We start from the raw sequence: 13069 nt of genomic DNA on the forward strand, positions 1-13069 counted from the left end.
AGGAAAAAATCTGGCGTTCTGCCACTGAACAAGGCAGTTAACCCACTGTTCCTAGGCCATCATTGAAAATAAGAATTTGTTCTTAATTGACTTGCCTAGTTAAATAAAGGTAAAAAAAAAAAAAGTTTTATATTGACTACGTCCGTCCTGGCTCGCTCATTAATGTCTTAATCAAAATGACGGATTGCCTCTTATCACCTTGTCTTCCCCTTATTCCATAGTTTGTACATCTCAATTGTCAGTAGACACCACATTTGTTAAAACAAATCGTCATTAACTTTTTCTGCCCGTTCCCAAAAGCATTTGACGTGTAGACTATTTGGGCGTATACAGTAATGGGCCGTGGTGATTTTAGCATGTACACTACCGGTCAAAAGTTTTAGAACACCTACTCATTCAAGAGTTTTTCTTTATTGTAGAATAATAACGAAGACATCAAACTATGAAATAACACATGGAATCATGTAGACCAAAAAAGTGTTAAACAAATCAAAATATATTTTATATTTGAGATTCTTCAAATAGCCATCTGTTGCCTTGATGAACACTCTTGGCATTCTCTCAACCAGCTTCATAAGGTAGTCACCTGGAATGCATTTCAATTAACAGGTGTGCCTTGGTAAAAGTTAATTTGTGGAATTTATTTCCTTCTTAATACATTTGATCCAATTAGTTGTGTTGTGACAAGGTGGGGGGTATACAGAAGATAGCCCTATTCGGTAAATGACCAAGTCCATATTATGGCAAGAACAGCTCAAATAAGCAAAGAGAAATGACAGTCCATCCTTACATTAAGACATGAAGGTCAGTCAATACAGACAATTTCAAGAACTTTGATAGTTTCTTCAAGTGTAGTCGCAAAAACCATCAAGCGCTATGATGAAACCGGCTCTCATTAGGAACGCCACAGGAATGGAAGACCCAGAGTTACGTCTGCTGCAGAGGATACTGTAAGTTCATTAGAGTTACCAAATAAATGCTTCACAGAGTTCAAGTAACAGACACATCTCAACATCAACTGTTCAGAGCAGAATCAGGCCTTCATGGTTGAATTGATGCAAAGAAACCACTACTCAAGAACACCTATAAGAAGAAGAGACTTGCTTGGGCCAAGAGAGACAAGTAATGGACAATAGACCAGTGGAAATTCGTCCTTTGGTCTGGAGTCCAAATTGGAGATTTTTGGTTGCAACCTCCGTGTCTTTGTGAGACGCGCTGTGGGTGAACGGAAGATCTCTGCATGTGTATTTCCAACCGTAAAGCATGGAGGAGGAGGTGTTATGGTGTGGGTGTGCTTTGCTGGTGACACTGTCTGTGATTTATGTAGATTTCAAGGCACACTTAACCAGCATGGCTACCACAGCTTTCTGCAGCAATCTGCCATCCCATCTGGTTTGGGGTTAGTGGGACTATCATTTGTTTTTCAACAGGACAATGACCAAACAGACCTCCAGGCTGTGTAAGGGCTATTTTACCAAGAGGATGGAGTGCTGCATGGCCTGATGCATGGCCTGATGACCCGGCCTGCACAATCCCCCGACCTCAACCAAATTGAGATGGTTTGGGATGAGTTGGACCGCAGAGTGAAGGAAAAGCGCTCAGCATACAGTGGGGAGAACAAGTATTTGATACACTGCCGATTTTTCAGGTTTTCCTACTTACAAAGCATGTAGAGGTCTGTAATTTTTATCATAGGTACACTTCAACTGTGAGAGACGGAATCTAAAACAAAAATCCAGAAAATCACATTGTATGATTTTTAAGTAATTAATTTGCATTTTATTGCATGACATAAGTATTTGATCACCTACCAACCAGTAAGAATTCCGGCTCTCACAGACCTGTTAGTTTTTCTTTAAGAAGCCCTCCTGTTCTCCACTCATTACCTGTATTAACTGCACCTGTTTGAACTCGTTACCTGTATGAAAGACACCTGTCCACACACTCAATCAAACAGACTCCAACCTCTCCACAATGGCCAAGACCAGAGAGCTGTGTAAGGACATCAGGGATAAATTGTAGACCTGTACTAGGCTGGGATGGGCTACAGGACAATAGCCAAGCAGCTTGGTGAGAAGGCAACAACTGTTGGCACAATTATTAGAAAATGGAAGAAGTTCAAGATGACGGTCAATCACCCTCGGTCTGGGGCTCCATGCAAGATCTCACCTCGTGGGGCATCAATGATCATGAGGAAGGTGAGGGATCAGCCCAGAACTACACGGCAGGACCTGGTCAATGACCTGAAGAGAGCTGGGACCACAGTCTCAAAGAAAACCATTAGTAACACACTACGCCGTCATGGATTAAAATCCTGCAGCGCACGCAAGGTCCCCCTGCTCAAGCCAGCGCATGTCCAGGCCCGTCTGAAGTTTGCCAATGACCATCTGGATGATCCAGAGGAGGAATGGGAGAAGGTCATGTGGTCTGATGAGACAAAAATAGAGCTTTTTGCTCTAAACTCCACTCGCCGTGTTTGGAGGAATAGAAGGATGAGTACAACCCCAAGAACACCATCCCAACCGTGAAGCATGGAGGTGGAAGCATCATTCTTTGGGGATGCTTTTCTGCAAAGGGGACAGGACGACTGCACCGTATTGAGGGGAGGATGGATGGGGCCATGTATCGCGAGATCTTGACCAACAACCTCCTTCCCTCAGTAAGAGCATTGAAGATGGGTCGTGGCTGGGTCTTCCAGCATGACAACGACCCGAAACACACAGCCAGGGCAACTAAGGAGTGGCTCCGTAAGAAGCATCTCAAGGTCCTGGAGTGGCCTAGCCAGTCTCCAGACCTGAACCCAATAGAAAATCTTTGGAGGGAGCCGAAAGTCCGTATTGCCCAGCGACAGCCCCGTAAACCTGAAGGATCTGGAGAAGGTCTGTATGGAGGAGTGGGCCAAAATCCCTGCTGCAGTGTGTGCAAACCTGGTCAAGAACTACAGGAAACGTATGATCTCTGTAATTGCACACAAAGGTTTCTGTAGGAAATATTAAGTTCTGCTTTTCTGATGTATCAAATACTTATGTCATGCAATAAAATGCAAATTATTTACTTAAAAATCATACAATGTGATTTTCTGGATTTTTGTTTTAGATTCCGTCTCTCACAGTTGAAGTGTACCTATGATAAAAATTACAGACCTCTACATGCTTTGTAAGTAGGAAAACTTGCAAAATCGGCAGTGTATCAAATACTTGTTCTCCCCACTGTATGTGGGAACTATGCTGTTGGAAAAGCATTCCATGTGAAGCTGGTTAAGAGAATGCCAAGTGTGTGCAAAGTTGTCATCAAGGCAAACGGTGGCTATTTTAAGAATCTCAAATACTACATGATTGCATATGTGAAATTTCATAGTTTTGATGTCTTCACTATTATTCTACAATGTAGAAAATATTCAAAATAAAGAAAAACCCTTTAATGAGTAGGTGTTCTAAAATGTTTGACCAAATAGCCTACACGCTAAATGCTTTTGGGAACGGGCAGAAAATCCATGGAGGCAAAAATGACAATATCAGAGTTGAATTCAATAAGAAAAAAGCTTCTAAATGGAGAGTTGAAAGTAAAGAAAAGGGAGTGCCAGAAAAGTAATGTTTGGGAAAGATTTGGTGAAGTGGTAAAAAGAGAATGATAGTGCCGGTTATGTGTGGCAGTGATCTAGCTAGCTAGCGTTACTTTTCAGCAATTAGCTGTCCTCCTAAATGCAGTGAAAGACTTGAACATATTTGTCTGAAAACGAACTAGTCACCAGTGGTGAAATCATGTCTAACCAGTTGGCTTATGTAGCCTGTGTGCCCATGAGCTCCCAAGTGTAGATAGTAGCTAGCTACCTAAAGCTGGCATGAGGCTATGGTTAGCTACTGTACTGGAGTGGCAGGTAGCCTAGTGTTTAGCGTGTTGGGCCAACCAAAAGGTTGCTGGATTGAATCCCTGAGCTGACAAGGTAAAAATATGTCCTTCTACTGAACAAGGCAGTTAAACCACTGTTCCCTGGGAGGCCGTCAATGTAACTTAGAATTTGTTCTTAATAACTGACTTGCTTTGTTAAATAAAGGTTAATATATATATATTGTAAGGACCCTGGATTTATAAAATCTGCCACACGAGCATGCTTTTGGGGCACAGTCGATAGCGCGCTGGACTTCGGCTAGAAGGTTGAGGTTTCGAGACATGCTCCCTGCCTGTTTCATTACGATATGGTTTCAGATCCGATGCAAGAGCAATGTCTGCCATGTTTTGGTAAGGGCTCAGAGGGACGTCACGCACTCAAGAAGGCTCAACCAATCACCCGACAGGTTCTACATCGTGTGCTGTACACACCAGGAACAGGAAGTGATGGACTGTTATGAAGAGTGAGTTTTGGAATACAGTCACGGTTCGGAAGGTGCTTCTTCAAACATGTATATCTTCCAGGTGGCTGCGTTATTGATAGCGTTGCTATATTATGGCAATGCTCAAACGTCTACTGTCGCTGTGAACCCCACCATTCTGGGTTCAGAGCTGAGCGCAGACGGCTTGAAGCAGCTCGCTGCGGCAGTGGCGCCGCAGTCGCCCGAGTTTCACCCTAGCCGCGGTTCCTATTTTTCTCTCAATCTGTTGTCGGCGTTTCCAGAAGATCTGGAGGTCAGCGATTACTGCGTCGAGCTGCTGGCTATCTTTGGGCAGCGATATTCAACGTATGTGAATTGTTTGGTGTCTGCCGCGCGTCCTGTCAAAGTGTGCCAAAATTGTTATGGCACCCACGACAACCTTATGGAGATTTACACAAACATATCATCAGACCAGGTAGGCTAAGTAAGTTAACATTTGTGTTTTCTCAGTGGACTTTGAATTTATCATTGTGTTTTTAATATTATGCGTTTCCATGTGTTTGCACTGCTGCGGGGTAATTAATATATATAATCAATGGGTTAATAAGTGCGCCATTGTCACATGCGTCATGGGACCGTTGTTAGTGCGCCTTTGGCTGCAGTACAACATGTGTGGTGTGTACTGTGTAATAGGGGAGATAGGAGATCACAAGGCTAGCCATCCTAGTCACATGCCTGGTGACTAGGAGAACAACAGCCAGGACTGACTGTTGCCATAATGGGGGTTAAATATATATCCTATAGCCTAATGGCAATGTTTTGCCACATCAATTTCTCAGTACTTTATCTTATATTGAGGATTCAGTAGATACAGTTTAATCTAATTAGTAAGGCTAAACAATAGGGATGGTAAACGCCCTCAGTGAGACTGCATGTGTGTCTGTTTCCAGATGGGCCCAGGGAATGTGAGCTGCAGAGACAGCCTCCTGCGTTCTGACAGGCTGATGTTGGTGTTCCTGCTCTACAACAACCTGGAGGACATCTGGACTGGTTCAGAATGTAACAGTAGGTGGACTGTCTTCTATTATAAACACATTAAGCATTTTTATTTATTGCTGATATGTACTCATGTATACCAAACATTAGGAACACCTTCCTAATATTGAGTTGCATCTCCCCCACCCCCTTTGCCCTCAGAACAGTGTCAATTCGTCGGGGCATGAACTCTACAAGGTGTCGAAAGCGTTTCACAGGGATGCTGGCCTATGTTGACTCCAATGCTTCCCACAGTTGTGTTAACTTGGCTGGATGTCCTTTGGGTGGTGGGCCATCCTTGATACACATGGGAAACTGTTGAGTGTGATAAAACCCAGCAGCGATGCAGTTCTTGACACAAACTGGCACCTACTACCATACCCCGTTCAAACACACTTGTCTTGCCCATTCACCCTCTGAATGGCACACGTACACAATCCATGTCTCGATTGTCTCGGCTCAAAAATATTTTTTTAACCTGTCTCCTTCACTTCATCTACACTGATTGAAGTGGATTTAACAAGTGACATTAATAACGATTCATAACTTTCACCTGGTCAGTCTGTCATGGACAGAGCAGGTGTTCTTAATGTTTTGTATGCTCAGTGTATATTATTACCTTTTCTATGTCTCAATAAGTCCCTTGCTTCCTCTCCTTGCCTCCTTTCCTTTGTGATAGATTCTTTGAATATAATTAATGTGTGCCAGGAAACAGAGTATACAAGTTTGATCTTTAACCCTGCCATGGTACATCATTTCTGAATGATAACTGACTTCCTGTTTCTAAGGTTGTGTAAGCCTGGGACTCCACAGCCTGACCAATGACACCCTTTACTTCATGGCCACTCTCAACCAGTCCCTCAGATGTTTTGAGAAGTTCCAACAGGTGGGTCACTGTTGTAAGTCAAAGAGAGAAACATTGTTTAGCTAGTGCATACCAAAAACCACTAGGGAGGGAGAGGGGAGTATAGAGATGAAGTTTATAAATAACTAAAATGGTTTCTACCTGTTTGTGTGATTATATATATATTTTCACAGGGGAACCACTCAGCGCTATGTAAGGAGTGCAAGGCCACATACAGAGGACTGAATGAGCTGTACAGCCGCATGGAGAAGAATCGCACACTCTGCATCGACATCGAGGACTCAGTATGTATTTCACAGCCACAGTTTGTCATTACATCTTGTGCTTTGTCATTCATGTTGGCCTCTGAAGCCCAGGCTTGTCAAGTACTGTTCAAAAGCCTGGGGAAGTTCTCCTCAGAAAGACTATTAAAAAGGGGTGGATTATGATGGCATCGAGATGGAAACTAGTGACACGTTTACACTTATCAAACCAATAAAATATTTCTTATTTCTACCTCGGGGCCAATAAAATGCAAGCGTTGAATGCCAGTGCTCCCATTCAAATGCAAAATCTAATACTGAAGTACTACAGACTTGCAATAGTCAAGTCAACGAGATGAGATTTGGAAGGATGGCCACGTGATACTACATTAATGTATGATGTACACTAAAGATATGGAATGTACTCTCAAGACTGTCATAGTTTTTTAGTGCTATATATAGTTGAGCTCTGTTTGTGCACTAGTGCCCAGGAGACTGCAAAATACATTGGAGAATGTAAGGCTCTTAGGCTGTGTTTAGACATGCAGACAAATTGGTTGTTTGATTAATTAGATCAGATCTTTTGCCAATAATTGCCTGTCTAAACGTAGCCATTGAGAAAGGAACAGCGAGATGTCACCAGGGTTGCGGCCCAATCATCACTCCTTTCTGTCAAAGTGTGCACTTGCTCAATTTCCTTCATGGATTTGAAAGGAAATGACTGGTATGGAAAATCCCTCTAGCCCAAGCCAACACCAATCCAATGCTTTTAAACTTGTGTGGAGTAGTGAATGGGTGCATACTTCAGGACAAGGAGAGATTATTGGGACGCACCCCAGTTCTGGTGGTGCCAGTGCGTTTCAGAGGAGAAGGTGACGTAGAGACTAGTAACTAGAAAGGTGCACTAGGGACAGAAGGCCAAAGCCAGAAATGGAACAAGGGAGTCAGATGGACAAAAAAAAGAGTGAGCGACTTAAGAATAGAGTAGACTTTATCCCCTTTGTGGTTCTTTAAGCTCTTGTGTTGATGGTGGGTGGTGGGGGGGGGTCTTGCCTTGTTTCAGATGAATATGACCCGTAGACTGTGGAGCAAGAATTTCAATTGTTCCTTCCCCCGGGCAGAGAACGTTCCTGTCATCGCCGTGTCCAGCTTCATGCTCTTTCTGCCCATCATCTTCTACTTGAGCAGTTTCCTTCACTCGGAACAAAAGAAACGCAAGCTCATACACCGTGAGTAACCAGCTTAAACAATCCATTGTTGCACAGAGAGATTTGACGGGTTGGTTGGGTGGGAGGCTGGAGGGGTGGGAGACTGGAGGGTCGGGGGGTTTATTGGGGTGTCACAGGTTTTTAAAGTGAAGTATGTATGGAAGCCGGGGTGTCTCCTGTATGCATGTTCCTGGTTTATAGAGATTTTATTGAAGGGGAGAAGGGAGTTCTTCAATGAGAGACCCTAATAATGTGGGCTTGTGAACGAGGGGTGAGGTAATTCAAGGTGGTGGATGGGAGCAGTTTAGGCGTTTCCTTTTTAATAGTGGGTTTTGGGCCTACTAATGATCTAAGCCGGAGAGTCAGAGTAATACCTTACGTTGTTTCTTTGACACATGTCATTATGGTGAATCAACAATCTTCGATGAAGTGTTCCTGTGTTGAATGTTGTTTAGAGGTGATGGGTGGTGGCTAACAGTAACACTTCCTGATTCCTCTCTAGCCAAACGAGCCAAGTCCAACACCAGCCTCGTGAACATCCAGGACAGGTTAAGCTGAGGAGAGAGAAGGATAAGGAAGAAATGGAAGAGGATGAGGAGGAATGTTTGTCGTCCTCGGCCACCTGTTCCTTTGGTTTGTCCAAAACCTCTCCTGGATGCAAATGTCATTTCCTCTGTGACTGTGGTTTCAACCAGTTCTGTAATGACAGAAGTCAAAAAGAGCACCCCCTGTGGGCGAGAAGGATGCCAATCATCAGTATTTTTCCCCCCCTAAGATATTATAGCAAACGGAAACAACGGAATATTTGTAACAGAAGATTAGTTATAATTGCACTGTTCATGTCACGCTTTGAACCGCCTACCCCCACCCCACCCATTGCTTCTACAACAAAATACACACAATAGAAATGCACCATGACCTGCTGCTGATTTATAAGCAATCGGGAGTTAGTCTATTTTTTGTATTTCATTATTTATCTTTGTGTCAAGAGATGAGAAATGGGTTTTGTCTCTCTACTGTAATGTCACTGTGACACAGACTGGCAGACAGAAAGCACTTGATGTCCTTTAGTTGTGACATATACCTACTGTGTAAAAGTGGATGACAGCTGAGATGGAGAGAATCTTTTAAAATATATATACAGTCAGGTCCAAAATTATTTGCACATTTGGGAAAGATGAGCAAAAAAGACTTATCAAATAAATAATACAAATGTTCTGTATTGCTTGCAAAAAAATCATAAATTATGTTTATTTATACTAATATAATTGCTCAGAGAAAATAATTGGCACCCCTGTTTTCACTACTCCATCACCCTTCCCTTACATGTGAGCAAAGAGCTCTATTTTCATGTCATCCAACAAATGTAATGCCTGGAGTCTGCTTAACGGCATTTGCACTTGGATTGGAACTGGTGCTATGGTCAGATGACATGAAAATAGAGCTCTTTGGCCACTCATACCAGTGGTATGTTTTGCATCAAAAGAAAGATGCTTATGCAGAAAATAAACCTCTACTGTAAAATATGGTGGTGGATCTTTGATGTTATGGGGCTTCCACTGGCCCTGGTTAAGGTCAATGGTATCATGAACTTTACCTAGTACCAGAACATTTTCGCCAAGAGGCTGAAACTTGGCCACAAATGGACCTTCTAGCAAGACAATAACCCCAAGCACATATCAAAATCCACAAAGAAATGGTTAGTTGGCCATTTAATTGGCCATAAAATTGGTCTCTGGACTTGAAAGCCATTTAAAACCTGTAGTTTGCATTGAAGAGGGCGAAGACGAAGGATATCAGGGATCTCGAAAGATTATGTATGAAGGAATGGTCTAAACAAATCAAAGTTTTTTGGTCATGTACACAGTTTAGCAGATGTTATAGCGGGTGCAGCGAAATGCTTATGTTACTAGCTCCTAACCATGCAGAAAAATGTCAAATGGGTGGGTCAATGACGAATAAGGATTTTTTTTAAAGTGTTAATGCTTATTAAAGTTATTTCTACCTTCATTAGTGTTGTGTGTGTATATATACACTACCGGTCAAACTTTTTACGAAGAAGGAGAGTTATTGAGTGATGCATCAGATTACCTGCCCTCCACAACCCCCCGACCTCAACCAAATTGTGATGGTTTCGGTTGAGTCGGACCACAGTGTGAAGGAAAAGCAGCCAACAAGTGCTCAGTATATGTGGGAACTCCTTCAAGACTGTTTGAAAAGCATTAAAGGTGAAGCTGGTTGAGAGAATGCCAAGTGTGTGCAAAGCTGTCATCGAGGCAAAGGGTAGCTATTTTGAAGAATCTCAAATATAAAATGTATTTTGATTTGTTTAAAAACTTCTTCAGGATAGGTGTCCCTTCCACGGGACGGTTGAGCTAACGTAGGCTAATGCGATTAGAATTAGGTTGTAAGTAACAAGAACATTTCCCAGGACATATTGGCAGAAAGCTTCAATTATTTTTAATCTAACTGCACTGTCCAATTTACAGTAGCTATTACAGTGAAGGAATATCATGCTATTGTTTGAGGAGAGTGCACAATTTTGAACATAAGTTATTAATAAACAAATTAGGCACATTTGATCAGTCTTCACAATTTTTTAAAAACATAAGTGCAATGGTTCATTGTATCAGTCAAAAACTTAGCATTTACACTGATGCCATCTAGTGGCCAAAATCCAAATTGTACCTGGGCTGGATTAATACATGCCCTTTCTCTTACATTTCAAAGATGATGGTTAAAATAAAATACAAAAAAACGTTTTTTTTCTTTGTATTATCTTTTACCAGATCTATTGTGTTGTATTCTACTACATCCCTTTCACATTTCCATAAACTTCAAAGTGTTTCCTTTCAAATGGTACCAAGAATATGCATATCCTTGCTACAGGCATTTAGATTTGGGTATGTCATTTTAGGCGATAGTGTAAAAAAAGGGGCTAATCCTTAAGAGGTTTAACACTTTTTTGGTTACTACATGATTCCATATGTGTTATTCCATAGTTTTGATGTCTTCACAATTATTCTACAATGTAGAAAATAGTAAAAATAAAGAAAAACCCTTGAATGAGTAGATGTTCTAAAACTTTTGACCGGTAGTGTAGTCACCGAGAATTAAATCCATGCATTTAAATTTGAATCATATTATTTCTGCCATGAATAATGTCATTCGGTGTAACGGTAATGGATTTTCAAATTACTTGATTATTTGCCAGTATTAGCATTCAGCTGTTTATAGATAGTAATAGTTTATCAACAAACATCTACTGCTTTGAAAATCATACATTTTGGCCTTTCTCTACTATCATGAGGTAATTTGCTGATTTTAGCACCCTAAATGTCACGCTCAAAAGTGAAAAAAGCAGGAAAATGTCTAAATGCTTTTCTGTAAAGAGGTAAAGATTGTTATTGTCATGGATCAGCTTTAATATTTCAGATTGTGGCTTCCATCAATGTTGTCTGCATAATTGTCAGCATCATTTCCAATCCCCCATATAAAAAAATATATTTTTCCCTAACCCTAACATCACTCTCCTGATTGGAGTACACCAATGGACAACAACACTTAGGCGTCTACCTCCAGCTCATACATGCTATATACATTTTACGGACACAGTATATTTTACAATAGTTATCTTTTGTTTTGTTTTTAGTCCCATCTTTACACTTAACCCCTCCCATCTCTGAACACCATCCAGTTTTGATTTATATTTGCCATATATTTTTCAACTGTGCTGTGATGTTTCGCAAAAGTTTTGAACCTTTCTATTTTCATAGTTTCTACAGATTGTAAATTGAAAATAAACTGTTTTGCTAAGAGTATTATTATATTATTATTATATTATCGATTGACTATGACTTTTTAAATCATCTGTAATGTATACGCTGGGAGTCAGGAAGCTTACCAGAATGGCACCGATAGAGATGGTCGCCTCACTTCAGGTCCTTAGAAAACTGCAGTTATTTAAAAAAAATGGTGTATTATTTCTTACATTGTTAGCCCAGAAAATTCAAGTGTTATTACATACAGCCGGGATGAACTATTGGATATAAAAGCGAGGTCAACTTACCATCATTATGACCGGGAATACGTCTTTCCTGAAGCGGATCCTTTGTTCGTACCGCCACCCTGGACATGGGATCTTATCCCAGAGGCCAACCCAAAACAACACGGTCGCCGCAGGAGAGGCAGACGGAGCGGCCTACTGGTCAGACTCAGAAGGCGAGCACACCATCCACCGCTTCCGAGCAAATTACTCGCCAATGTCCAATCTCTAGATAACAAGGTGGACGAAATTAGGGCACGAGTTGCCTTCCAGAGTGACTTCAGATATTGTAACATTCTCTGTTTCACGGAAACATGGCTCACTCGGGATATGTTGTCAGAGTCGGTACAGGCACCTGTTTTTTTCACGCATCGCTCCGACAGAAACAATCATCTCTCTGGTAAGAAGAAGGGCGGGGGTGTATGCTTTATGATTAATGGCTCAAGGTGTAATCACAACAACATACAGGAACTCAAGTCATTTTGTTCACCTGACCTAGAATTCCTTCAAATGCCAACCGCATTCTCTTTGATTATAGTCACAGCCGTGTATATCTCCCCCCCCCCCCCAAGCAGATCCCTCGTCGGCCCTGAAAGAACTTCACTGGACTCAATGTAAACTAGAAACCGTACATCCTGAGGTGGAATTTATTGTAGCTGGGGATTTTAACAAAGCTAACCTAAGACCAATACTTCCTAAATTCTATCAGCATATTGAATGTGTGACACGAGCTGGTAGCATTCTGGATCACTGCTCCTCGAACTTCCGCGATGCATACAAAGCACTCCCCCGCCCTGCCTTTGGCAAATCTGACCATGACTCCATTTTGTTGCTCCCAGCCTATAGACAGAAACTAAAACAGGAAACGCCCATGCTCAGGTCAATACAACGCTGGTCTGACCAATCGGATTCCACGCTTCATGATTCCTTCGATCACGTGGACTGGGATATGTTCCGGATAATAACATTGATGTATACGCGAACTCGGTAAGCGAGTTTATTAGCAAGTACATCGGAGATGTCGTACCCTCTGACTATTAAAACATTCCCTAACCAGAACCGTGGATTGATGGCAGCATTCGGGCAAAACTGAAAAAACGAACCACCGCTTTTAATCATGGCAAGGCGACCGGAAACATGACTGAATACAAACAGTACAGCTATTCCCTCCGCAAGGCAATCAAACAAGCAAAACGTCAGTATAGAGTCAAAGTAGAGTTGCAATTCAACGGCTCAAACACGAGACGTATGTGGCAGGGTCTACAGTCAATCACGGATTACAAAAAGAAAACCAGCCCCGCCGCGGACATTGACGTCTTGCTCCGAGACAAATTAAACAACTTCTTTGCTCACTTTGAGGACAA

The 13069-nt window shown here is 41.9% G+C and overlaps 1 protein-coding gene across 2 annotated transcripts; it reads left to right on the top strand.

Annotated features, from left to right (window-relative positions):
- Positions 1-4189: 4189 nt before the first annotated feature.
- Positions 4190-9670, top strand: LOC139556676 (osteopetrosis-associated transmembrane protein 1-like). Of its 2 annotated transcripts, none has more exons than XM_071370913.1 (6): positions 4190-4785; positions 5261-5375; positions 6134-6231; positions 6384-6494; positions 7574-7681; positions 8163-9670. In XM_071370913.1, exons 1-5 carry the CDS (start codon positions 4399-4401, stop codon positions 7634-7636), a joined length of 774 nt encoding a protein of 257 aa, XP_071227014.1. In that variant the 5' UTR covers positions 4190-4398; the 3' UTR covers positions 7637-7681; positions 8163-9670. The 2 variants fall into 2 exon arrangements, with proteins under 2 accessions (XP_071227014.1, XP_071227012.1); XM_071370911.1 differs by having other exon boundaries at positions 4303-4785; positions 7516-7681.
- The last annotated feature ends 3399 nt before the right edge of the window (positions 9671-13069 follow it).

Source organism: Salvelinus alpinus, chromosome 27 (genome assembly GCF_045679555.1).
Source record: "Salvelinus alpinus chromosome 27, SLU_Salpinus.1, whole genome shotgun sequence".
Taxonomy (NCBI): Eukaryota; Metazoa; Chordata; class Actinopteri; order Salmoniformes; family Salmonidae; genus Salvelinus; species Salvelinus alpinus.